At 44.7% G+C, this 27746-nt stretch overlaps 1 protein-coding gene across 1 annotated transcript; it reads left to right on the top strand.

Moving 5' to 3' along the window:
* The first annotated feature begins 5920 nt into the window (after positions 1–5920).
* LOC149320615 (uncharacterized) lies at positions 5921–27746 on the top strand. Its single transcript, XM_089503952.1, has 6 exons — positions 5921–6005; positions 14505–15018; positions 15639–15750; positions 16171–16241; positions 21220–21346; positions 24932–27746. Exons 2-6 carry the CDS (start codon positions 14608–14610, stop codon positions 26344–26346), a joined length of 2136 nt encoding a protein of 711 aa, XP_089360078.1. The 5' UTR covers positions 5921–6005; positions 14505–14607; the 3' UTR covers positions 26347–27746.

Below are 27746 nucleotides of genomic sequence, written 5' to 3' on the forward strand. Positions count from 1 at the left end.
TTTCACACTGTACAGAATCCTTAGGAGTGCTTTTTGGCATTAATGTTACTGATAAATGGTAATTCCATATACCACTAAACGTAATGCGAATAGTTGTGACATAAACAACTAGCAAAATTAAAAATGATACCTTCAAATTACAATATTATATGCACAACCTGGATGCATTTACATGTACATAGTAAAGATTTGGTTAAAATGTGATGAATTTGTTTAAAAAGTTTTAATTTTTTCAATTTTTAAAAATTCTGGGGCCTCTCTTTTCTCCTCTCGTTGAGCTTCACCCTACTCCCAGCATCTGTTAAAGCATTTTAAAAGGAAGCAGGTGAATGCCACAGATAGTTTCTAGGTATTTGAGGAGCAGTGGTGTCACCTGGTGCGGTCTGCATCCCCCCAGTGATGCCTGTTGGAAGAGAAAGTTCAGCAACCTAAAAAGTTCTACTTTTTAGCATATTAGGAAGCATGAAGTTTTATTGGATAGAGTAAGACTGTCCTAGATGATGACTACGCAGGGGACATCGCTGAGGAGGAGTTCCCAAACACAGGAGGTAGACATTTGACTCACAGAAATAGAAGGACCAGGGACCATTCTGTGGCCTTGAAGCTACAGAATTGATTTGAAGTTTCTTCCTTTATCAGTGATGATGAAGGGCAGCAATAAGAGCAACAGTTGTCAGTCTTCAGAGAACGTGCAGGAAACCTTGGAAGATTCAGCCTATGGAATGGCCTCTGCCAATCGGAGGAGATGTGTGGGTAAGGGACTCCCTTTGGAGGGGAACAAACATCTTGAGAGATGTGCTATCTCCCTGGGGCAAAAATCTGCAGTGTGACAGGCACTGACAAGAATCATTGAGTTCCCTGATTCTGGCAAGGGACAGGTTGCACTTGTCTCCCTCCTTGGAAGTCTTTAAACAGAGGCTGTATGGCCACCTGTAAGGGATTCATTGATTTAGATTTGCTGCATGGCAGAATGGGGTTGGACTGGATGGCCCTTGCGGTCTCTTAGAATCATAGAGTTGGAAGAGACCGCAAGGGCCATCCAGTCCAACCCCCTGCCATGCAGGAAATCCAGATCAAAGCATCCCCGACAGATGGCCATCCAGCCTCCATTTGAAGACCTCCAAGGAGGAAGACTCCACTACACTCCGAGGAAGGAGTTTGTTCCACTGTCGAACAGCCCTTACTGTCAGGAAATTCCTCCTAATGTTGAGGTGGAATCTCTTTTCCTGCAGCTTGCATCCATTGCTCCGGGTCCTAGTCTCTGGAGCAGCAGAAAACAAGCTTGCTCCCTCCTCAATATGACATCCCTTCAAATATTTAAATAGGGCTATCATATCACCTCTTAACCTTCTTTTCTCCAGGCTAAACATACCCAGCTCCCTAAGGCGTTCCTCATAGGGCATGGTTTCCAGACCTTTCACCATTTTAGTTGCCCTCCTTTGGACACGCTCCAGTTTCTCAATGTCCTTTTTGAATTGTGGTGCCCAGAACTGGACACAATATTCCAGGTGGGGCCTGACCAGAGCAGAATATAGTGGCACTATTATTTCCCTTGATCTAGACACTATACTTCTATCGATGCAGCCTAAAATCGCATTGGCCTTGTTAGCTGCCGCATCGCACTGTTGACTCATGTTCAACTTGTGGTCTACTTGGACTCCTAGATCCCTTTCACATGTTGTCTCCTTAAGCCAGGTGTCCCCCATCCTATATCTGTGCATTTCACTTTTTCGCCCTAAGTGCAGTACCTTACATTTCTCCCTGTTGAAGTTCATTTTGTTAGCTGTGGCCCAGCTTTCTAGTCTATTCAGGTCATTTTGAATTTTGATCCTGTCCTCTGGAGTATTACCATGTGAGCTTCGGCCTGAGCCATAACATGTATCGTTGTAGGGTTTTGTGGGCATTGGGCCCTCACATGGCCTAGTTGTCCACAAGAGAAACATTTTTTAGCCTCTTTGCTCTTGGGTCTTCCCTGTAAAGACGATGAGGATTGTTGAGATGCTTGTGGCTGAGATGCTTGCGGCTGAGAAGGCTGAGACTGACGGGGCGGTTGGGGCGGATTCGGCGTAGCAGCCTTGGGATGTTGAGACTGAGAGATGTCCTTGCGTTGAAAGTGATGTCCAGGCTGCAACTTTTTGTGATATCCAGCACTGAGCACTGAAGGTTGGGCTCGTTTGAGGTCCAGGTATGTATCCGTAGCCTCTGCAGCCTCTTGCAGTGTCTTAGGGTTCTTGTCCAACACATGATGGACCACGTCAGGAGGAAAATAAGTTAAGAATTGTTCCAGATCTATGCGAAAGAAGAACTCTTCCAGTGAAGTTATCTTAGCTACCTGCACCCAAAGTTCTCTGTTGCATTGTATTGCATAAGCCAGGTCTACGGCGGATAAGTCTGGTTTCTTGGGTGTGTCCCTGAAGCGCCTTCTGGCTGCTTCCGGGGTGATACCAAGGCGTTGGCGCGCCTTCCGTACGAACAGCTGAAAGTTCTGCATCTCCCCCCGCGGCATACTGGTTTCCACCTCTTGGAGAACCCCTGAGATCTGGGGCCGAAGTTCGTTCATATACTGATCCTCCGCGACCCTGTGGAGTTCACACATCCGCTGAAAACTTTCCATGAAGCTTTCAAATCGTCGCCGTTCCTGTAAAGGGGAAACCGGCAAGGTGGTTCAAGCTGCACTGACGCTGGTGCAGGTGTAGGTTGAGTCTGGGTCTGGTTAGCCAGAAGTTCAGCCACATGGCTGTTCTGGTCAGCTAGCTGACGATGCAGTTCAGAGAACATCTTCTGCTGCATGTCTGTGAACATCGTTGTCATCTGGGCCCACACATCCATGACAAGTGGGGATGCTGGGCTTGTTGATGCCAATGCAGCATCCTCCCTTGAGGGTGGTGGGATGTTTTCCTCGCTCATGGCAGTAATTTTGCCACAGCGCAGAAGCATAGACTAACTGCTAACTGTAATGCAGACACGCGAAAGCACTAAGAAACAAAAAAAAATACAATAGCTTGCTGAAATGAATGGGTGTGCGTAACCAACTGCACACTGTGTCAGATGTGAGAGGGAGAAAAAGAGAAACAAAAAAAATAAGTCAGAAGACTCACTTTTCCTGCAGTTTTCTACCTTTACCACTAGATGGAGCCCACTGGCCTCCCTTCTCCTTTAACCAGAGAAAAGAAACAGCCCCTCCTTGAGTGGGCTAAAAATCCCCCTCCCCTTTCCTAGTCAGAAAGAGAGAAGGAGACCCCAGAAACAAGATCCTTTGATCGCCCTTACTCAGCCAGGTTGCCCTAGCAACCCCCTTTTTGATTCCCTCCCCCCTTCACTTGGAGAGAGAGAGAAAAAAAATCACTGGCCACTTTGCAATTTCTTTGTCTCCAGCCCACCTTTAGCAAAGTGATCAGATCACAGCTTTTTAGCAAGCTTGATCTCTGCCTGTTAGGTTTACAGGGATGCTGTGGGCAAAGCCACCCCTCCTTTCTGCAAACAGCTCAAACACACACACAGGCAACAGGTCCCCAACCTTGAGCCTCTAAGAGTCCACAGATCCTTTTCCTCTCTTCTCACCAAGGAGAGAGAGCAGGAAAGAAAAGCAAAACCCAAGCCTCTTTCAGTTTGAAAAGAGCCTCCTCACCCCAGAGCAAAGAAGAGAGTAACATAGAAAGTAAGAAAGCCAGCACTATTTGTCCTTTTCCCTTCGTAGGTCGAGCACAAGAGAGAGAGAGAAAGAGAGAAGAGAACTTCTTCAAAGCATCTTACTGAAAGCAAACTCCAAAAGCGGAATACACTCTTGCCCCAGCAAGCAATGTTTCCAACAGTCCGAAAACCACTGCTGCCAACCATGTGGTGATCCCTGAGGGCAAAGCCCTGTGCGTGGCTCTAAGTCCCTTAAAAACAACTTTTCTTTCACTGCCACCACCCAGTGAATATTTATTCGTAGCCCCTACACACACACTGGGACTTGTGAGGGATAGAGAGAGAGATCTAGTTTCCTTTCTTGCTAACCCAGAGCAATCAGTAGCCGAGTTCAGGCACATGTACAGGAGCAGAGAGACAGCAGATGCTTTTAAAAGAAAGAAGTTTATTTTAAAGGAATAGCATAGAATAGAAAAGTATCACTCATGCCATGCCTCCTTGCCATGCAGGTCAGAAAACACAGTTACAAAGATATTCATTTCAGGCAAGCTATTGGATAAAACATAATAAAAAAACCTAGACGCTCTATCTAACACATTTTCCTAACTACTCACGCAGTGATGGGCTTTGTAGTCCTTGTGGAATTTTTGGAATCAGGGAGCTGGCTCCGTGCCAACTCTACCTGCATTCCTGAGCCGGTCCTCCAGCTGTTCAGAGGACAAAGAACAGCATCTGGTTTCCCCAAACAAGGCCAAGATGGAGAACAAAGGACACATGGTCCTACAGGGGAATTTAAAGCCCTCTCTTTTTGAATCTTTTTGAAAGACCGCACTGGCACTTCTGATTGGCCAGGTGAGCCTTACGTCAGCTATGATGTAGCTGCTCATTAGAATGTGATGTCAGCTCTCATTAGCATGTACCTCCCCTTAGATTAACCCTTTGTAGTCAGGAGAAGTTTCCAAATGACAGGATGACCTAGTCATCACAGGTGTCATCTGCAAATTTGATAAGTATTCCCCCAATTTTTTCCTCCAAGTCATTGATAAAGATGTTGAATAGCACTGGGCCCAGGACAGAGCCCTGTGGGACCCCACTGGTCACTTCTCTCCAGGATGAAAAGGTGCCATTGTTGAGCACCCTTTGGGTTCGTCTGGTCAACCAATTACAAATCCACGTAACAGTTGCCTTGTCTAGCCCACATTTCACTAGCTTGTTTGCAAGAATGTCATGGGGAACTTTGTCAAAGGCCTTATTGAAATCAAGATATACTATATCCACAGCATTCCCTTCATCTACCAAGCTGGCAATTTTATCAAAGAAAGAGATTAGATTTGTCTGGCATGACTTGTTTCTCTGAAACCCATGTTGACTTTTTGTGATTATGGCATTGCCTTCTAGATGTTCACAGATTCTCTGTTTAATGATCTGCTCCAGAATCTTTCCTGGTATTGATGTCAGACTAACTGGACGATAATTGTTGGGCTCCTCTTTCTTCCCCTTTTTGAAGATGGGGACAACGTTTGCCCTCCTCCAGTCTGCTGGGACTTCTCCTGTTCTCCAGGAATTTTCAAAGATTATTGCCAATGGCTCCAATATTACATTTGCCAGTTCTTTTAATACCCTTGGATGTAGCTCATCTGGTCCTGGAGACTTAAATTCAACTGATTTCTATTAGTAGGAATGTTTTTACTAAGAATCTCAAGAGGGCTTTAAACTGCATCCATAGGAGAGGGAGAAGTATTCTATGGGGCAGGAGTTCATTAAAAGCTGAAGAAATAGAATCATGGAGTTGGAAGAGACCCCAAGGGCCATCCAGTCCAGCCCTCTCCTGCCGTGCAGGAACTCTCAATCAAAGCATCCCTGACAGATGGCCATCCAGACTCTGTTTCAAGACTTCCAGGGAGGGAGACTCCACCACTCTCCGAGGGAATTTCCTCCAATTGTTCCTCCTAATCCACAGACGCCTGGGCAACTTCAACGGGAAAGAAGAAACCCTGGAAACGAACAAAGTTTGGCTACCACTCCTGAAAAACAGCAAACTCAAGACCCAGCAAATGCGAATGCAAACAAATGAGGGGGTTTCCCAGCAGACAAGGGATCATTAAGTACAGAGACACCTTTGCCATTCAGCAACAGAACAATACACAGAGTAACAGGTAACCCTTCATCTCAGTGGTGCAAGGAAGGGTTAAGGGAACAGAGTTGGGTTCCTAGAGGGGAAGGGAAGATGGGAGAGGAGGAGCCCAGCCCTCCAGAGCAGACAAGCCTTTCACCCCTCTTTCTCCCCAGTCTGGTCCCCATTTTTTCCTGCCTTTTCCCGCCCTCTTATTCTTCCAGTTGCATCTTCTGCAGGGGATCTCTCCTCCTAGTGTCAGGTAGGTCCCCGATTAAACCTCTTCCATGGGGCTGAACCCTTTGGCTGGTCCCCCTTGGAAGAGCCCCATGGATTCCTCCCCGGTGGGGTTGTTCCTCTCCCTCCCAGAATGGGGTCCAGGGGTCTCCTTTGGCTGAGACTGACATGGAGCATCCAGGCAGGGAAAGGAAGACTAGGAGCTTGGGGGTCTTTAGAGGGACCAAGAGGGCTCCAAGGGGGGATATCATGCCCCCATCCCCACCCCAGGTAGCTGAGGAGGGGACTGGTCGGTTCCTGCCTTGGATCCTCTTCCCCTTTCCTTTAATGCCGGGGAAAGGAATAGAAGAATGGTCTCTAGGTCAAGTGAAGTAATAGTGCCACTCTGTTCTGCTCTGGTCAGGCCTCACCTGAAATACTGTGTCCAGTTCTGGGCAACACAATTCAGGATGTTGAGAAGCTGGATCATGTCCAAAGAAGGGCAACTAAAATGGTGAAGGCTCTGGAAACCATTCCCTATGAGGAGAGACTTAGGGAGCTGGGGATGTTTAGCCTGGAGTAGAGAAGGTTAAGGGGTGATCTGATAGCCCTGTTTAAATATTTGAAGGGATGTCATATTGAGGAGGGAGCAAGCTTGCTTTCTGTTGCTCCAGAGACCAGGACCCAGGACAATGGATGCAAGCTCCAGGAAAAGAGATTCCACCTCAACATTAGGAGGAACTTCCTGACAGTAAGGGCTGTTTGACAGTGGAACAAACTCCCTGGCATGAGTGGTGGAGTCTCTTTCCTTGGAGGTCTATAAGCAGAGGCTGGATGGCCATCTGTCAAAGGGAGTGCTTTAATTGTGATTTGCTGCATGGCAGAATGGGGTTGGACTGGATGGCCCTTGGAGTCTCTTCCAACTCTACAATTCTATGAGTCTAAGAGGTGGGGGGGATTTCTACTTCAGGAGCTCAGAGGATTTGTCCATCTTGGCACTTGGAAGGAGGCGTTTTTTGTAAGTGGCAACATGGAGAGTCGTGGAGCGTTGTTCCTTGGAGGTCTTTAAGCAGAGACTGGAGGGCCATCTGTCAGGGATGCTTTGATAGTGTCTTCCTGCATGGCAGGATGGGGTTGGACTGGATGGCCCTTGGGGTCTTTTCAACTCTATGATTCTATGAAATAGTCCCCATTGCTTACTTCTCCTTCCCTCCCACAGATGCTGACTGGAATGGCAATTGGGGAGGCTTTGAAGGGGAGACAGGGCTGGACTGCAGGGAAGGGGGGGCTCTGAAGGTGGGGTCCTTTGAGGGGGAAGAAGGACTCCCTGGGATGGGAGGAGATGCCCTCAACCCCATCTACAGCTGAATCTGATCTGAGGCACCTTAGAAGGTGGGGGAGGGTCGCCCTCTTCAGCAGTAGATGGGGCTGAGGGCATCTCCTCCCACCCCAAGGTTTCCTGCCTTGGGTCTTTCTCTTTTTTTCATGCCAGGGAGGGGAAACAGGGGCAGGGAGTGGATTTTCCGCCCCAGGGGCCCAAAGCACTTTAACTCCCTTGAGGACTAGGCACTGGATAGCATTTTCCTTAATATGGCAACATGTCTCTCTCTCTCACACACACATTGCCCAAATCTACTCAGTTCTTCCCACTGATTCCGACTAGGTTGGCAATTGAATCTGTTTTTTTAAGTCGGGGGCAAGACAAGAGCCTGAAAGGGTCCCTGGGGGGAGGATGGATGTGAGAGTCCAACGGCCATCTCTAGATTCTGGTTGAGGTGGTTCCTTGGCTAGAAGCAGCTACTAAGCTTGTGCTTCTTACACAGACATTTGGAATGAGTAATAGAAGATTAAGGCCAGTGTGGCATAGGGGTTTGAGTGTTTGGCCACAACTCTGAAGACCTGGCTTCAATTCCCCACTCAGCCATGAAACCCACGAGGTGACTTTGGCCAGGTCACACTCTCTCAGCCTCAGGGGAAGTCAGTGGCAAAGCTCTTCTGAATAAATCTTGGCAAAAAAAAAAACCTAAGACAACAGAACTGAGGATTTTCTGAACCAAGTTAAAGCTTTAATTGAAACAAATGTAAGGGTAGTTTGATATTAACAGAGGCTTATGGAGAATGCGGCAGGAATGGAAGGCACCATGGGGGGAGGGCACGGGTGGGAGTTTTTGGTGATGAATGGGTATGAGATGGCGCAAAGGAAGGCTTAGAGATTGAAGGTAGGACTTGGGAATGGATAGAAGAAATTGGGGAAAGACACAGCTTTTTCTGACCCTCAAGTAAATGAGGCCTTACTTAGAATCATAGAATTATAGAGTTGAAAGAGACCACAAGAACAATCCAGTCCAAGCCCCTGCCATGCAGGAACTCACAATCAAAGCATCCCCGACAGATGGCCATCCAGCCTCTGCTTAAAAACTTCTAAGGAAGGAGACTCCACTACGCTCTGAGGGCTGGTGTGTACATCCAATCCGCTGGTTCTTCTGAAGACCACCGGGTTACAAATTTCCCATGATGCTGCGCTGGAATTTCCCCCTTCTCCTTCCGGTGGCCCTTTCCCCTTTCAGGACAACCGGAGAGTGATTTTTCCACTGACCGAGATAAAGCAGAAACCTTTTGTGTCGGGGGGGGGGGGGGGGGGAGGGAATAAGCATTCCATGTTTTTATCACATTAGTATTGTCGCGTTACAACTCCGGCGCATGCATATGTGTATCTATGTATCTGTCTATACATGTAAACATATGCATGCACAGGCACAAACACATATCCATATAGGCCCCCTTGCATATTCAAATGTGCACACGTGTACATACATGTATGTGTATACAAATATCTGCATACAGTCCGGCCAGAGAGAGGAGAAGGAGAGGAGCTGCTTGGCAGCCATTTTGAGACCGTGTGCTTGAGACCGTGTGCTCGTTGCTGAAGGGGAGGAGCTTCTGTGAGTCACATCTGTGAGTCACAAGGGGGCGGAGCTAGCAGACTAGCTTTATATACCAACTTCCAGAGCCTTCCAGAACAGTCCGGCCAGAGAGAGGAGAAGGAGAGGAGCTGCTTGGCAGCCATTTTGAGACCGTGTGCTTGAGACCGTGTGCTCGTTGCTGAAGGGGAGGAGCTTCTGTGAGTCACATCTGTGAGTCACAAGGGGGCGGAGCTAGCAGACTAGCTTTATATACCAACTTCCAGAGTCTTCCAGAACAGTCCGGCCAGAAAGAGGAGAAGGAGAGGAGCTGCTTGGCAGCCATTTTGAGACCGTGTGCTTGAGACCGTGTGCTCGTTGCTGAAGGGGAGGAGCTTCTGTGAGTCACATCTGTGAGTCACAAGGGGGCGGAGCTAGCAGACTAGCTTTATATACCAACTTCCAGAGCCGCGCGGCGAATTTTAGTTTTCTTTAACTGAACAACTCTGCTCAAGTGGCATCAGGTTAGAATCAGATATTGAAACAGAACCTTCCCTTTAAGTGTAAGATAGCAGCCAGTACATTCCTTTAAAGAAGTATTCCCAGTAGATTGACTGTTATACTCATTACTAAAGACTTTGCAGTATGGACAACGAGGGATCTGCCGCAGTCACCTGCAACTCTTGTGGGATGTTTCTCTTCTTGCCTACAGAAGTGGAGAACTTCACATGCACCAAGTGCAAGTTGGTAGCACTCTTGGAGGAGAAAGTGCAGCAGCTGGAGTCCAGAGTAGCTACACTTCAGCAGATTAGGGAACAAGAGGATTTCCTGGACACAATAGAACTAACCATCTTGGATGAGTACCACGCAGAGGAAGATGCTAGGGTGGAAGAGGTCACTTGCCAAACAGAGGAGGCAGACAGCTGGAGGAATGTCACAAAGAGAAGTAAGCCAAGAAGGAATTGTTCGGGGAGCTTGCAGCTAGAGAATCGATTCAAAGCTCTTTCCCTTATCAAGGAGGATGAAGAAGAGCAGCATGGACAGACTTCAGGGACGGAGCAGGGGAGCCTGAGAGTCCCACCCGAGGGAACAGTCGCTGCTAAGCCTCGGAGGAGGCGTGTGGTCGTAGTGGGGGACTCCTTGCTGAGGGGTACAGAAGCAGTGATTTGTAGGCCTGACAAGATGTCTCGAGAGGTGTGTTGTCTTCCAGGGGCAAAGATCCGTGATGTGACAGAGAGGCTGACAAGACTGGTCAAGCCTACTGACCAATACCCCTTCCTTTTGGTCCACGTGGGAACTAATGATACTGTAAGACACAACATTCAGAACATCAAAAGGGATTACGAGGCGCTTGGTAGGAAGCTGAAAGGAATGGATGCACAGGTTGTCATCTCGTCTCTTCTGCCAGTTGAAGGGCATGGTCCAGGAAGGGAGAGGAAAATAGCAGATGTGAACAACTGGCTTCGCAGATGGTGCCGCCGAGAAGGATTTGGATTCTTCGATCATGGGCTGCGGTTCCATGAGGAGGGACTTCTTTCAACAGACGGGTTGCATCTGACAACAGTTGGAAGAAATGTTTTTGCCAACAGTCTCAAGAACTTGATCAGGAGAGCTTTAAACTGAGTTCCGAGGGGAAGGGAGACAATATTAAGGAAGGCGAAAGGGATGGCGAAAATAGTCAAACTGACACAGAGGAAACAAGGCAAACAGTGCAAGGACCCAACAGTGGGAGACAAAAAAACTTGCACAGGCAGCAAGTAAAAGGGAACCATGGTCTGCGATGTCTCTACACTAATGCACAGAGCATGGGAAATAAGCAGGATGAACTCGAACTCCTAGTACAACAAAGCAAATATGATATAATAGGCATCACTGAAACCTGGTGGGATGAGTCTCATGATTGGAATGTGGAAATAGAGGGGTATAACCTTTTTAAGAGAAATAGGCCGAACAAGAAAGGAGGAGGAATAGCACTATATGTCAGAGATATTTACACCAGTGAAGAGATCCTGGACATCAATAATGGAAGCCAGGTGGAGAGCATCTGGATAAGAATCAAAGGGGAGGGAAACAACAAGGATGTTACAGTGGGAGTCTACTACAGACCCCCAAGTCAGACTGAGGAATTGGATGATGCCTTTCTAGAACAGATGACCACACACTCAGAAAGGAGAGATGTAGTAGTGATGGGCGACTTCAACTACCCTGATATTTGCTGGAAGTCAAACTCAGCAAAATCCTCAAGGTCTAGCAAATTCCTCACTTGCCTGGAAGACAATTTCATGGTCCAAAAGGTGGAAGAGGCAACAAGGGGGTCAGCTATTTTAGATCTGATCCTAACCAACAAGGATGACTTGGTTAATGGGGTGCAAGTGGTGGGATCATTAGGTGGAAGTGACCATGTTCTCCTGGAGTTTGTAATACAGTGGAAAGGAGAAGCCAGGCATAGTCAGACACGCATCCTAGACTTTAGGAGAGCGAATTTCAGTAAACTTAGAGAAGTATTGAGGGCGATTCCATGGTCAGAAATACTAAAAGATAAAGGAGTTCAGGATGGATGGGAGTTTCTCAAAAGAGAGATACTGAAGGCACAATTTCAAACAGTTCCAGTGAGAAAGAAAAACGGGAGGTGTCTCAAGAAACCAGGATGGATGACTAAGGAACTTTCAACTGAGCTAAGTTTGAAACGGAACATGTATAAGAAATGGAAAAAGGGGGAAATCACAAAAAAGGAATTCAAAGAAATAGCAGGCATGTGTAGGGGTAAAGTCAGAAAAGCTAAAGCGCAGAATGAACTCAGGCTTGCTAGAGAGGTTAAGAACAATAAAAAGGGCTTTTTTGGATATGTCCGCAGCAAAAGGAAGAAGAAGGAAACGGTAGGGTCACTGCGTGGAGAAGATGGCAAAATGCTAACAGAAGACAGAGAAAAGGCAGAATTACTCAACACCTTCTTTGCCTCAGTCTTCTCAGAAAAGGCAAAGGGTGCTCAACCTGAGGATAATGGAGCAGAGGACAGAATAGGGGAATTTCAGCACAGAATAAGTAAAGAGATAGTAGAGGAACACCTTATTAATCTAAATGAATTTAAGTCTCCGGGACCAGATGAACTCCATCCAAGGGTATTAAAAGAACTGGCAAATGTAATATCGGAGCCATTGGTAATAATCTTTGAAAACTCCTGGAGCGCAGGAGAGATCCCAGCTGACTGGAGGAGGGCAAACGTTGTCCCCATCTTCAAAAAGGGGAAAAAAGAGGATCCCAACAATTATCGTCCAGTTAGTCTGATATCAATACCAGGAAAGATTCTGGAGCAGATCATTAAACAGAGAGTCTGTGAACATCTAGAAGGCAATGCCATAATCACAAAAAGTCAACATGGGTTTCAGAGAAACAAGTCATGCCAGACAAACCTAATCTCTTTCTTTGATAAAATTACCAGCTTGGTAGATGAAGGGAATGCTGTGGATATAGTATATCTTGATTTCAGTAAGGCCTTTGACAAGGTTTCCCATGACATTCTTGCAAACAAGCTTGTAAAATGTGGGCTAGACAAAGGAACTGTTAAATGGATCTGTAATTGGTTGACCGGCCGAACCCAAAGGGTGCTCAACAATGGCTCCTTTTCATCCTGGAGAGAAGTGACCAGTGGGGTCCCACAGGGCTCTGTCCTGGGCCCAGTGCTATTCAACATCTTTATCAATGACCTGGATGACAGAATTGGGAGCATACTTATCAAATTTGCAGATGACACCAAATTAGGAGGAATAGCTAATACCCCAGAGGACAGGATCAAGATTCAAAATGACCTGAATAGACTAGAAAGCTGGGCCAAAGCTAACAAAATGAAATTCAACACAGAGAAATGTAAGGTATTGCACTTAGGGCGGAAAAATAAAATGCACAGATATAGGATGGGTGACACCTGGCTGAATGAAACTACGTGTGAAAGGGATCTAGGAGTCCAAGTAGACCACAAGTTGAACATGAGTGAACAGTGTGATGCGGCAGCTAAAAAGGCCAATGCTATTTTAGGCTGCATCAATAGAAGTATAGTGTCTAGATCAAGAGAAGTAATAGTGCCACTGTATTCTGCTCTGGTCAGGCCCCACCTAGAATATTGTGTCCAGTTCTGGGCACCACAATTCAGAAAGGACATTGAGAAACTGGAGCGTGTCCAAAGGAGGGCGACAAAAATGGTGAAGGGTCTGGAAACCATGCCCTATGAGGAACGACTTAGGGAGCTGGGGATGTTTAGCCTGGAGAAAAGAAGGTTAAGAGGTGATATGATAGCCCTGTTTAAATATTTGAAAGGATGTCATATTGAAGAGGGAGCAAGCTTGTTCTCTGCTGCTCCAGAGAACAGGACCCGGAACAATGGATGCAAGCTACAGGAAAAGAGATTCCACCTGAACATTAGGAGGAACTTCCTGACAGTAAGGGCTGTTCGGCAGTGGAATGCACTTCCTCGGAAGGTGATAGAGTCTCCTTCCTTGGAGGTCTTTAAACAGAGGCTGGATGGCCATCTGTCAGGGATGCTTTGATTTGGATTTCCTGCATGGCAGGGGGTTGGACTGGATGGCCCTAGTGGTCTCTTCCAACTCTATGATTCTATGATCCACCACCACCACTCCCTTCTCCTTTTGTGTTGTGTCTTTTTAGATTGTAAGCCTGAGGGCTGGGAACCGTCTAATTTAAAAAGATTGTATGTACAGTGCTGTGTAAATTTACAGCGCTTTATAAATAAAGGTTATATATATATATATATATATATATATATATATATATATATACACACACACACACACACTCATACAGACAAATGTGTGTGTTCACATAAAAAAGGCATCTCACTTTTGGCTGTACCACTATGTGTATATATATATATAAGTATGTATGTATGTATTTATGTGTGTGCATATACACACACACACACATACACACACACACACATATACAGATGGTGTATACCCCTTTCGTAAGTGGCTAAAGGCAGCAATTCTCGCGATATTATGCGCTAAACAGTGACCTCATTCTTCACCCCGGAAGTTAAAAATGTTGCGACCCGTTCAGAGCCCCAGAGAGCATGCGCAAGGCTGCCGATGTGAATCGGCCAATACACATTGTATTGGGCTGGTGTGGTAATCCAATCTGCACTTGCCTCACTTTGCCTGAATATGCATTGGTCGATTCGCAAAACCTCGATTCGGAAGGCCGCCCAGGTGTGAAACAACAATGCGATATGACGCGAATACAAATCGGCAAAGCGTATTCGGAGAGCACGGGTGTGAATGAACGATGCGATATAACGTGAATACGCATTGACTGATGCGAACTGACCCTACTTCTGTGCTAAAAAAATCCCTGTGTGGAAAGGCTTCCACTGTCGGACAGCCCTTACTGTCAGGAAGTTCCTCCTAATGTTTAGGTGGAATCTCCTTTCCTGTTGTTCCAGGTCCTGTTCTCTGGAGCAGCACAAAACAAGCTTGTTCCCTCCTCAATGATGGTTCTTAGATGAAAAAGCCTCCCCAGCTCTCTGGTTTCTTTTGCTCATTCACCTGCCTTAGAGAGGAAACCTAGTTGGAATCTTCCATGAATTTTCTGGTCAATGTAGTACAATAATTGCTAACAATGTATTTGTTTTGCAGAATTTTCAAGCAGAGTCTATTCAGGGGTTCTTTGCTCTGAGACAGAAGAGGGCACAGGATTAATTGTGCCACCTTGGCTGCTTCATTGGACATCAGTTCAAAGATGGACATATCTGACTCAATTGGACCTGAAGCAGGAGGAGGCTCTGTTGGCATCAGTGCTGAGAGCAGTGGGGGATCCTGTGAGGGAACCGTGCAGAAGTTTGTGAGTGAGGATGTGACAAGCTCCGAAACAGAGTATCAGCGCTTCAGGCAGTTTTCCTACCAAGAGAGTGAGGGACCTCGGGAAGCTTGCAGACACCTCCACGAACTCTGCCGCCAGTGGCTGAAGCCAAAGGAACAGACCAAACATCAGATCCTGGACCTGGTGATCCTGGAGCAGTTTCTGAGCATCTTGCCCCCAGAGATGGAGAGCTGGGTCAGGGAATGTAGGGCAGAGACCTGTTCCCAGGCAGTGGCCCTGGCAGAAGGTTTCCTTCTGAGTCAGGCTGAGGACAAGAAATGGGAAGAACAGGTTAGAGCATTTCCTCTCAGTTTCTGTAAAGCTGAAATGGATAGATGGATTTAATATATAGCCTTCCTTTCTCCCAAGATGGGACCTGATGTGGGTGATAATCAGGACCTAAATCCTCTGTCCTTTTTTTCACCTCCTCTGCCCCTACTGCTGCCACCCCCAAAGCCACTGCCAAATTCTATGGCTCTTCTACTGAAATTTGGTGCCCCCACAGTAGCTTAGAAGGTGAATAGTGTGGAGAACATGGGCCATGTTTCAAAGTGGACTCTTCTTCTCCAAGGCTTCTTAAGACTATGAACATTTAATACACTGTCCAGACTCTCTGTGTCCCGTGTTTTCAAAGAACTTTCCAGATGTTCTTGCTGTCACTGCTGTGCAACCAAATGTAGCAGTGTGGTGATTTTGAAGTGGCAGTGTGTGGTTCCCCCTCTTCCCCCATGGGTTCAAGGAGAAACATGTTCCCACCCATCCCCAGAATTTCTCTGCTCCCACATCTAGAAATAAAGCTTGCTACAGGTGCCAGTCTTTTTCTTCTCCTGCTTGTGCATAGATGTATAATTAAAAAATAATAATTTAAACTTATTTTCTAATGATTCTCCACATTCTCCCTTCCCTTTCAGGGAAAAGTTCCATCTGAGTTCTCTGTGTCAGAGGAGTCTACATCAGATACCACCCAGTGTCCTCAGTGGAGCGAACTGAGGCAGGAGGAAGATTGGGTTGCAGCCTTGCAGGGTAAGAGGAAGCCCTCTCTGGAATAATTATATTTACATTTTACACCTGTGTAAGTTTCCTACTGGGAGCAATTGGGCTTTTTTTTCTGGTGTGGCACATCCATAATTTTATTTGAGATTGTGGACATGAAGGTCTGCATGTAAGGTCATTGGGCCTAAGTTGTGCACGTAGATGTGAATTTGGTTCCAAAATGTTTCTATTCACCAAAAGCACCGAAAATATCAATCAATGCAAATCAGTGGCCCAGTAGTAGCTAGTACTGGACTGTCCCAAGCCACAGTCCAGTCCCCCAAGTATTTGGCCAAGATGCCTTATAGATTTTAAGATCTGTGTTCCCCATATGTTTCCTTTTAGAATTGTAATTGTAGCCTCTGAAACAATCCTGTGTAACCAGCTTCCCCCCACCTTGGTCTCTTGCAGAGTCTGGAATGATGCCATCCACAAATACTCAGTTGCTTCTTCCTCTTTGCAAAGCAGTGAAACCTGTTCAGGTAAAGAGAAGGATTCCTGGGAGAAGAGGACTGGAGCAGCCTGGATGTCCCAAGTTCTAGGCTCACATCCCTGGTAGCACTAGCTGAGAATTCTGTTTCAGTTTGCTTTGGGTTTTAAAAAATGAGAGAAATCCATATATTTCTTCATAATCTTAATAGAAAAAAGCAGATCTTTAAAAAATATGAATATGTGGGATATGACAGGTTCATCCACCCTAGCCCAGGGGCTTGAGCACCTAACTCTTAAAAAATTAGATTGGAATCCCTGTATGTTCAACCAAGCTAGTCTAGAAAAGTTTTTAAAAAAATATTTTGAGATATATATGCAAAATATAATTATATTGGCGGATTAAAAACCACCGAAAAGTGGCGCTCTGCTGCCGCCGCCGGTTGCTGCATCCAGGAACCGCAGCAGCCAAACCAAGCGGTTCCCGGACACAGCGAAGAAGAAGCGTCAAAATGGCGCTTCTTCTTGCGCTCCGGATGGGACGCTGCAAGGCGCTACTTGCGCACTCACGGCATCATATTTGGGGCGCGACGTGCAGACGCTATGCATCCGGCACGTAAAAATGACGGCGCCCGTGTGTGTAGGGCGCTGCCATTATTATGTCCCCGTCACATGCTAGGGGGTGAGGCCGGTGTGGACGCTAGGTCCTCGGCCAACCCCTAGCATGTGATGGGGGCGCCGCAAAGGCCCGTTTGTAACGGGCCATTGTAAAGCTTTCAGTTACATATTATACATTTGACAAAGTAGACTCAAGTCTCACGCTGCCAACTTCTTTCTTTCTATTAGTCTAAAAGGTGCTACAAGATCTTAATAAGGAATATTAAATAAGAAGATCAAATAAGGAGATTAAATAGAGTCATAGAATCATGAAACCACAGAGTTAGAAAAGACCACAAGGGCCATCCAGTCCAACCCCTGCCATGCAGGAACTCTCAATCAAAGCATACCCGACAAATGGTCATCCAGCCTCTGTTTAAAAACCTCCAAAGAAGGAGACTCCACTACACTCTGAGGGAATGTGTTCCACTGTCAAACAGCCCTGACTGTCAGGAAGTTCCCCCTAATGCTGAGGTATCTTTTCCTATATAAATAAGATAAATCATTGCTCCTCAGTTTCAATAAAAGCAGACTAAATATCTGAATATTAGTTGTAAATTATGTCAGTACGTCACTCTTTCCAATGTTCCAGTGTTGTTAAATCTTGAATCCATTGAACCACAGGTGGTGATATTTTATATTTCTAGTACTAGAGCATCAGTACTTTAGTGGTCAAAAGTGCACAAAACTTCCATGAGCTATGTTGCAAGACATGCTTAAATAATTTAAATGACTACAGTGGGCCCTTGGTATTCGCTGGGGTTTGGACCATCCAATGGATACCAAAATCCATGGATGCTCAAGTCCCATTAAATACAATGGTGTAGTGAAATGGTTTCCCTTATATAAAATAGCAAAATCAAGATTTGCCTTTTGGAATTCATTATTATTATTTTTAACATTTTCAAGCTGTGACTAAAGAATCTGTTGATGGGCCAACTGTATGTGCATCTCTGAACACCAAAGAACTTTCCCGTACCAATTTCTTCCTGCCAGAATAAAGGTACTACTGAGTTAAAGAAGCATTAACACCTCTACCACGCCTCCAGTAGATAGGTCATTTAGATAAACCTTCATTAGAAAGATTTTTTTTGGTGTCCAATATACTCAGAAGAGTTGTTTTTATTTTATAAGATGTAACTGGAGATTTGTAGTCATACTTGATATAGAAGTTAAAACTGCTGGATAATAAAAACGTGTATAAAGTTGGCTTAGGTACTTGATCAACTTCAATAGGTGTTTTTAAAATTTAAGGAGCTTCAGAAGCACTGAAAGCTGCACAGTCAAGTCTAGATTGTAATAGTTGTTGTAATTGTAAATATTCTGGGGGGAGAAGAGTCTCCGCAAATGTTCCTAACAAGTTTTTGAAAATACTTGTAAAGCAATTCCATGAATAATAAACAATTCCAGGTGTAATATTCATTTTAATGTCCCATAAACTCAGGTTTAAACCTTCCCATCTGTCTAGATCTTGTGTAATATTTTTAATACCTTGGTTATATTCAGTTTAATCATTTGAGATATATCCCTGAAACTAATTATACCCAAGTAAATAATAGAATTTGGGTAGTATCAAAACTGTGATTTTCTAGAAGTACTGGGGTCTATCTTGTTTCTGACTGACATTATTTCCAATTTAGTCCAGTTAATTAAATATCAGGATATTTTATCAAAATTATTAATCAGCTTCATTAAGAGTGGGATCAACTCTGGAGGTTTTGAGATAAACACCAAAAGGTCATCTGTATAAATAATATCTTAAAAATCCAAGGCAGCATATACAAAGCCATTGATAAAATGTAAAGTTAAAAGTATAAACAAGGTGAAAGTAGACCATTAATCATTACTCTTGCCCTTGGTGCAGAATATATATATATATATATATATATATATATATATATAATCAATTTCAGTAACATCTTAGGGTGCTGAAAATTAGTAAATGCAGTGAAAATAAATGTTGATTTTTTTAAATGAAAGACTTTCCCAGAATCTAAAGAAACAATGGTAGCTGTATCAGTTCTGTTAGAATGTAAAGCTACCCTGTTCACAACCAACTTGATATTATCATCCTGATATGATCAGTTTTAACCAAAGTTGAAATGACTTTTTGCAGTCTATTCATCAACATAGCTGTCAATATTTTAATATCTGCATTAATTAAAGGTATAGGTCAATAGTTAGCACAGCTAGCATTGTCTTTGTCATGTTTAGGGATCAAAGATTTATAAATATTGTTTAATGATGAAGGGTGGAAACTAGATTCTAAAATATAATTAGAAAATTGAAGCAGCTTTGGAGCAGGTAAGCTTGAAGTTTTATACCATGCAATCGAAAACCTTTTAGGATCTGGTGCTTAACCATTTTTCATATGTAAAAGAATGTTGATAATATCCTCAAGATGCAAGGGTTCCACAAGGAGTTGCCTATGTGATACATCCAAATATGGAAACCTAAGTGTGGTTTGAACATTGGACTCTGGAGACCAGGGTTCAAATCCCCACTTAGCCATGGAAACCTACTTGGTGACTGTGGGCAAGTCACACTGTTTCAGCCTTAGAAAAAGACAAACCCCTTCTTTACTAACCTTTCAAAGAAAACCCTGTGACAGATTCACAGTTCTGATAATGAAATACATCAGCAAGATACAGAGGCTTTCCCCTCTCATATTGTCTGCTATGTGCCCTTAAGTCATTTCCAACTTATGGGGACCCTAAAGTTGGAAACGATTTTGAGGGTGCACAACGGACAATATGAGAGGAGAAAGCCTCTGTATCTTGCTGGTGTATTTCATTATCAGAACTGTAAAGATCAGTGTAAAAAATTTTAAATTGTAAGTTTATATCCATATAGAAGATGTATATAAATTATTGCATTCTTCTTTAATAACAGAAATAATATTATGTTGTTGCTGTTGCTTAAGGCAATTTGCCAAAATCTTAATAGGGCATTTGCCATTTTTGTAATATGTTTGTTGTACACAGGCCACACAAATTCAGCCTGTTGTGAAAGAATATTTTTCAGTTCATGTTTAACTTTCTGCAGTTCATCAGCCGTAGAGCTAACAAAGAGAGGAAAAACAGATGAGCAAAATACAGCGTCTTCCCAGTGGCTTGAGGGCATGGCATATGCACGACACACACCCTCAAGATGCTGGGAACACACCATGAAACTGCCCTGCTACCCACACGACGGCAGTTTTTTTGCGCTATGGCAGCACAGCAGAGGCTTCTTTTTCCCCAGTGGCTTTTGCCACTTCTTCCCTGCCACTGGGAAAATGCCAGGTTGGAGACATGGTGTAGTGCTGCTGCAGTGCCACAAAAAATCACCAACCTGGTGTTTTTGGGCCGTCTGTCTCAGCCCTGAGTTACAAGAGATTTCAACTTCTTTAACAAATCCATAAATTCCAAATAGCAAACCTTGATTTTTCATTTTATATAAGGGACACCATTTTAGTATGCTATTGTATTTAATGGGACTCGAGCATTCACGGATTTTGTTATCCACAAGGAATCCTGGATCCAAACCCCAGTGGATAACAAGGACACACTGTTTAGGCTTTACATGCCTCCCACTTGATGGCAAGTGAGCTCACTGTACCTACACTTTAAAGTATTCTGTCCAATCTGATGATACTTGAGACTTGAACCTCTCATCATTAAAAAAGGGAAACATTAAGCCGCCAAAGGCCATTAGATTTAGAAATGTAAATCCAAACTAAAATCCAAATTTACAGAAATGTATATCCAAACAGACATATGAGCTAAGGATCTATTTTGCATTCTTCTGCTGAAGTTGCTGAAATTTAAAATAATAATAATAATCTTTTTATTATATAAAAAGATTATCTTCATCCTCTGGATGTAAAATTCTCCATTCTTCAGTTAGACCACCATAGAAGCCTGCATTGTAAGTCTCACAACAGTTTGAGTCTTTGATGGCTGTGTACTTCTGTCTAGCAAAGGAAATAAAACTGAGTTAAATTGCTTCTCTGAATTTTTTCTTGACTACAGAAGAAAGGGAAATGGGGAAATCTTCCCTTTCTTTCACTGCCCAAATAAATCTCTCGCCTTTTGATTACCTCTGGCAAAGCAAAGATTCTTTTAAACAGACCAAAGGTCCATCTAGTCCAGCGTCCTGGTTCTCACAGTGGCTCACCGGAAGCCTCTGTAGGAATCCTGCAGTCTAGGCAGGGAAGCCATAGGCCTCCCCCAGTTCCTTTCCCAGCAGGTGGTAATCAGAACCATGGTGTCTCTGCTAATGAACCTGTCAGATGGCCAACAGGAAAGTTTCAGCCCTAAAGGCTTCTTGCACTTTTTCCCTTGATAGTATTTATGTGAACTCGGAGCTGCAAATGTTTTCTTTTTCCCCTAGGACCAAATCACCTTTGAGGACGTGGCTGTCCATTTCTCCCCAGAGGAGTGGGCTCTTCTGAATCCTGATCAGAGAGCCCTGCATGTGCAGATCATGGAGGAGACCTATTGGATCATAGCATCTCTTGGTAAGCCCCCCTTACAGATGATCATTTCTGTTTTATTTATTTTTTTAAATAAAGTCTATTGAATTAAAAACATATAAACATAAACATACATTCTCACAATACTCTAAAACAAACATACAACAGTCTTGCATGGTTACATTAACTTTCTTACAAAAGTACCATTTCTGTTTTATAATGCAGTAATTACAACAAAAAGGCTGTCCTCCAATCGTTTCTAGGCAGTGGTCTGCTGCCGCCACTGCCTCCTGTATTATTGGTTTATTGGTTTCAACAACTCTCAGGGCTCCTGAGAGCTGAGGTCAAAGTCACCACTGCCACTATGCAATCATCTTGCTACTATTCCTGAGGAGGAGATGGAACCCTTGATGGGAAGTTACTGAGGGCTCAGACTTGCACTTCCTCCACCTCTGACCTTGCAGAGATTTTTCACTCCCTTGTGGGACATGAGAATTCTGTATGCATGTGTGTACATGCTCTCTCTCTGAGCCAAAGGCATGTGAAAGAGTGTGGGAAGGAAGGAGATCTTGATAAGGAAAGCTTTTATTCTAAGCAAACAATCTGCATTAGCAAAATGGTATCTTTTACATGAAGACACCTCCCCTCAGACATTACCTGAAAGTAGTTGCAAAATTACAAACATAGGTCATATTCAGCTGAGATTAAAAAGAGCATAGACCCTTAACTTGACTATCTAAACATTTCTAACCTACTCACATTATACATAGAGTTTTAAGTCTTGGATGTTTATGGGAAGCTGAGAGTCTGGATGCCTGTATTGGTCCTGCAGCCAGGCTCTCCCGGTGAGCCACGCAGCTCCCCAGTCTCTGTGTCTACCTTATAGCACCCTGGGAATTTTTATAACCTCATCTGGAAGGATCGTGAAGCTTTGTACCTTTTCCCCAAACTTGGCCCTTCACTGGGCAGTTGACTTTAATAATCCCTGTTGCTCCTCTGTGATGCTGATCCACCAACAAATGTAACCCAACCCAATACATCTTGGGTCTTTTGTTTACCTGGAGGGGAGGCTATTTCCTTCAGCTGTGTTTCCCAGATAATAGGGGGAGCCCATCATAGGTCCCTAAATGCTGTTATTTTAGAGAGCTTGAACCCGTCTCTTCTAATTATGGGATATATTGAGGGTAAAATACATTAACAGTACTTTTTACAGTGGAAAGATTTACCCCATGGACATTCAGAATGGGTGTCAGATGTTCATATCAAGGTACCTGGACTGATTAAGAAATCTTACAAAGTGTACCCTGACAAGCCTACCTAGTGTCTGGGTTTCATTGCTTTTTGTTAATGGTGTTCTGATAGATAGATGTTATTTTATGGAGCAGGGAGAGATTGTTTGTGGGGGACTGGACATTATTTGCCCTCTAGGTTCCATCTGCCATCTGCTTTATGTTATTCTGTAGCCAGGCTAGCAGAGGCCTATTTCTGTGGGGTGGGGGAAGTTGTAGTAACACGTACTGAGGTGTATTGTGTAAGCCAAGATCATTCAGCCTGGGAAAAGAATGTGGGCAGTTTGAAGTGGTAGTGCTTGCAAAGATTTGTAATAGTGAAAGTAGGGTTGCCATATCCCGCCGGGGGGCGGGACAATCCCGGTTTGGGCGGTGCCATCCCGGTCCCGGTCCGGTTTGGCGCCCAAACTGGGACGGCCCCGCCCACCGCGGCCACCTCAGCCCCCGCTGTGGCTCCAAGGCCTTGCTGAAGCCTGGGAAGGCTCTCCGCGGTTGGAGCTCCAGCCGCGGAGACGCTCCCTCCCGGGCCCCTGCGAGGCCTTCGAGGCGGCTCCGCGGTCGGAGCTCCGGCCGCGGGGTCCTCCAAGGCCTGGGCGAGGCCAGGGAGGAGGAGGAGGCCGCTTCCCACTGCGGCGATCGCCGCGATGAGGAGCAGCCTCCGCCTCTTTCCCGGCCTGGGAGCAGGCCTAGGCTTCCTCCCAGGCCGGGAGGAGGAGAAGGAAGCCTGGCACCGCAGCGATCGCCGCGATGCCAAGCTTCCCCCGCCCTTCCCGGCCTGGGAGCCGGCCTAGGCTTCCTCCCAGGCCGGGAGGAGGAGGAGGAAGCCTGGCACCGCGGCAATCGCCGCGATGCCAAGCTTCCCCCCCGCCCTTCCCGGCCTGGGAGCCGGCCTAGGCTCCCTCCCAGGCCGGGAGGAGGAGGAGGAAGCCTGGCACCGCGGCAATCGCCGCGATGCCAAGCTTCCCCCTGCCCTTCCCGGCCTGGGAGCCGGCCTAGGCTTCCTCCCAGGCCGGGAGGAGGAGGAGGAGGACAAGGTTTAAAAATCTAGGACTTTTTTTTTTTTAATTTCCTAGCCAGGAAATTTTTTTTAAAAATGTCCTACATTTTCAAACCTTGTCCTACATTTGTCCCGGTTTGGAGGTCCTCCATTATGGCAACCCTAAGTGAAAGTGATCTTTAAATGCCAGTTCTGGCAACAGATGTATAACTGTGCTGATCTGCTGTAGTATACTCTTTCTGGTTCATCCATGAAGTGTGATTACTGAGTGATGCCTGAAACAGACAGGCCAAATAAGGTGGCTTCCAAACACTTTAGGTGCATGGAATTTACACAACGCATGCTCCCAATATGTCCAGAAGCAGCGCCGAGGGCTCCCTTAGGTGTCCCAAAGCTACTGGCTAAAGGAATGGCAAAAAGGAGTAGCTAAAGGGCATTTGGGACCATGGCGGCAGCCCATTTTGAAAGTGGGCCATGTGGTCTCTGTCCACTCCTTTTGGCCTGTCTGCTTCAGCCTTTAGATAGAGAGAGGGCATCACACAATATCCAGTTAAAAGTTACTTCTCTGTATAATATATATCTGCCTCTACGTTTATTAGAAACTGAGTAGCTGTAGACGTAAAAGTCCACCTCTTTCCTCCCATCCAGTGTAGGATGCTGTGAGGAAGGAGACATGAATCCTTCTGTGTTGCAGCAGAAAAATCCAACCTTAACTGGACATAGGGGAGAAAACTGGATATTGGGGGAGTGAAATAGAGATGTGGCAGCATAGTTTGTAGCAAAGTAAATTCTTACCCACATAATTTAACGTGAAAATACAACGGACACCCTTTCCCCCAGAGAGAAGAGGGCACAATCAAAAACCAGGCACGGTTAGAACATAGGTGGCCTGTGCAGCACCTGTTGCACACTCTTGCCTTAGACCAGTGGTTCTCCACCTGTGCGTTGCGACACCTTTGGGGGCCAAATGACCCATTCACAGAGGTCCCCTAAAACTATTGGAAAACACATATTTCTGATGGTCTTAGGAACCGAGACAAAAATAATTTTATGGTTGGGGGTCACCACAACATGAGGTGACTGGTTATAAATGGCTGCAGCATTAGGAAGGGTGAGAACCACTGCCTTAGACGATCTAGGTAGTCAAACAGTTTCCATCTTTCCTGAGTCCTAAATCCACTGAAAGCCAACTGGGGATCCCCCTTCCATCAGACATCCCTCCTAAAGCTTCTGTGATCAATAGTACTGCCCCCTTCCTTTCAGTTCCTTTCCCCATCCCTGAGAGCCCTTTTTACTCACACTGAGGAAAGATTATTTTCTAATTTTTTTCCTTTTCCCCAACAGATAACTTGAGTAAGAAAAACTTATGCATCAAGTGTGGAAAGTGTTTTGGAAACAAATGGGAGCTTATGAGACACCAGAAAGCCCATACAGAGGAGGAAGGTTCTACCAGAGATAAAGCTTTCAAGTGCAATGTGTGTGGGAAGTTTTTTGTCCAGAATATGTCACTTGTGCTTCACATGATACTCTGTGCTGGGAACAAAGACATTAGATGTAAGTCCTCAGTAAAAGGTTTTGATTACAAGTTGCCCCAGTTGAGCTATCAAGCAGTCCACAAAGGAAAGAAAACACATAAATGCCAAGAATGTGGGAAACACTTTGCTGGCAGAACAGAATTAGTGGTCCATCAGAGAATCCACACAGGAGAGAAGCCATACAAGTGCCAGGAATGTGGGAAATGTTTTGCTAAGAGTTCATACCTTGTCAGGCACCGGAGAGTCCATACAGGCGAGAAACCATACAAATGTCAGGATTGCGGGAAATGTTTTTCTACAAATTCAAGCCTTGTGAGCCACTACAGAATCCACACAGGAGAGAAACCATACATATGCCAGGAGTGTGGGAAATGTTGCGCTCGGAAGTCGGAACTTATAGTCCATCAGAGAATCCACACAGGAGCAAAACCATATAAGTGCCAGGAGTGTGGCAAATGTTTTGCTCACAGATCATCTTTTCTTGACCATCAAAGAACCCACACAGGAGACAAGCCATACAAATGCCTGGAGTGTGAGAAATGTTTTGCTCACAATTCATCTCTTTTGAGCCACCAAAGAAGCCACACAGGAGACAAACCATACAAATGCCTGGAGTGTGGAAAATGTTTTGCTCACAAGTCCTCTCTTTTAGACCACCAAAGACCCCAAACAGGAGACAAACCATACAAGTGCCTGAAATGTGGAAAATGTTTTGCTCACAGTTCAAATCTTGTGAGTCACCACAGAATCCATACAGGCGAAAAACCATACAAGTGCCTGGACTGTGGAAAATGTTTTGCTCAGAGTTCAAACCTTGTGAGTCACCAGCGAATCCACACAGGAGAGAAACCATATAAGTGCCAGGAGTGTGGAAAGTGTTTTGCCCGCAGTTCACACTTTGTGACCCACCAGGCACTCCACACAGGAGAGAAACCATACAAATGCCTGGAGTGTGAGAAATGTTTTTCTACAAATTTAAGCCTTGTGAGACACGAGAGAGTTCACACAGGAGAGAAACCATGCAAGTGCTTAGAGTGTGCAAAATGTTTTTCTACAAGTTCAAACCATGTGAGTCACCACAGAGTCCGCACAGAAGAGAAACCATATAAGTGCCGGGAGTGTGGAAAATGCTTTTCTCAAAAGTCAATCCTTCTAACTCACTGGCGAGTCCACACTGGAGAGAAGCTATACAAAGTCCAGGAGTATGGGAATTGTTTTGCTTAGAGTTTATACCTTGTGGAACACAAGAAAGAAAACACAGAAATGTGAGGAGTGGTTGGAATACACAACTTGTGAGCCTGCAGAGTCCACACAAGAATGGCAGGAAAAATGCCCAGATTTCTTAAACACTATATGATGCTAAGGAAAGAGGCGGCTTGCATGTCCCTAATTTTAAATTTTATTATGAGCCATTTTATATGGTGGAAGGAATAGATTTTGCTTAGAGATGAGCGGCTATTGAAACTTGAAAGTCATGATTTAAGGTTTGGGCGGCATGGTTAACTTTGATATGATAAAGATAAGACACATGTAGAACTGAAAACTTATTGTATTGAAAAGGCTCTTTTACAAGTTTGGAAAAGACAATTTCAGATTAAAGAGGTACCAGACAAGGGTGTCCAATCTTGTCAGTGCTGTTTTTAATAATCATCAAAATTTTGAAATAGGAATGTTAGGAATGATCCATATATTTAAGGAGTCAACTTTAAAGAACACAAATATAACCTGAAAGCCTTTGCAAATGATTTTTAGAGGATCCAAATGTGAGAGAATTTGCTGGCTTAAAATAAAGATAAAACAGTGATGGTAAGAAAAAAACATGAGAAAAGTAGAGGAATCAGAATTATTCAAGAAATTGGAATTTAAGAGGGAATCATAGAATCCTAGAGTTGGAAGAGACATTGTCAGTATGGGTTTCTCACAAACAACTCATACCAGATTAATCCTACTTCTTTTTTGACAGAGTTACAAGATTGGTAGATGAAGTGAACACTGCTTAATGGCACCAGATCTTTTCTGACCTTGGAAGCTAAGCAGGCCAGCCCTGGTTAATGCCTGGATGGGAGACTACCAATAAATACTAGGTGCTGTAACCTATATTGTGGAGGAAAGAATTGGCAAAACCACCTCTGAGAATTCCTTGCCTAAGAAAATCCTATGAAATTCATGGAATCGCCAAATGTCAACAGGTGACTTGGACAGACACACACATACATATGACACCTAGAACTCTGCTTGTTGTGTGTCTTCAAGTCATTTCTGATTTGTTACAACCCTTAGGTGAAGCAATAAGTAGGAATTCTTAGAAGAATTTGTTCAGAGGGAGTTTGCCCTTATTCTCTTCTTTGATACTGAAAGAATGTGACTAATTTAAGATCATCCAGTGGAGTTCTGTGGCTGAGCAGGAATTCAAACTCTGGTCTTCCAGTGTATAGTCCACTCAGACTTCCTTTCACTGTTTCATGGCAAGAACTTAATTTTATCTGACAAACTCCTAAGTTCTTCTGGATCAGATGGTAATTGGAAGAGTGTAATCAAATTTTCTGAAGCTGAATGGAAAATAAATTATGGAATGTGACATTAATGGAAAAAATTAATCTACCTAATAAAAAGTGTAACGGATA

This window comes from Sceloporus occidentalis, unplaced genomic scaffold (genome assembly GCF_023333645.1).
Source record: "Sceloporus occidentalis isolate IW3139 unplaced genomic scaffold, rSceOcc1.0.p SCAF_1, whole genome shotgun sequence".
NCBI lineage: Eukaryota > Metazoa > Chordata > Lepidosauria > Squamata > Phrynosomatidae > Sceloporus > Sceloporus occidentalis.

Coding starts and splice junctions, on each gene's coding strand:
- LOC149320615 (XM_089503952.1), top strand. CDS start 14,608: ATGGACATATCTGACTCAATTGGACCTGAAGCAGGAGGAGGCTCTGTT. Junction 15,751..16,170: donor TTGGGTTGCAGCCTTGCAGG/GTAAGAGGAAGC, acceptor GGTCTCTTGCAG/AGTCTGGAATGATGCCATCC. Junction 21,347..24,931: donor TTGGATCATAGCATCTCTTG/GTAAGCCCCCCT, acceptor TTTCCCCAACAG/ATAACTTGAGTAAGAAAAAC.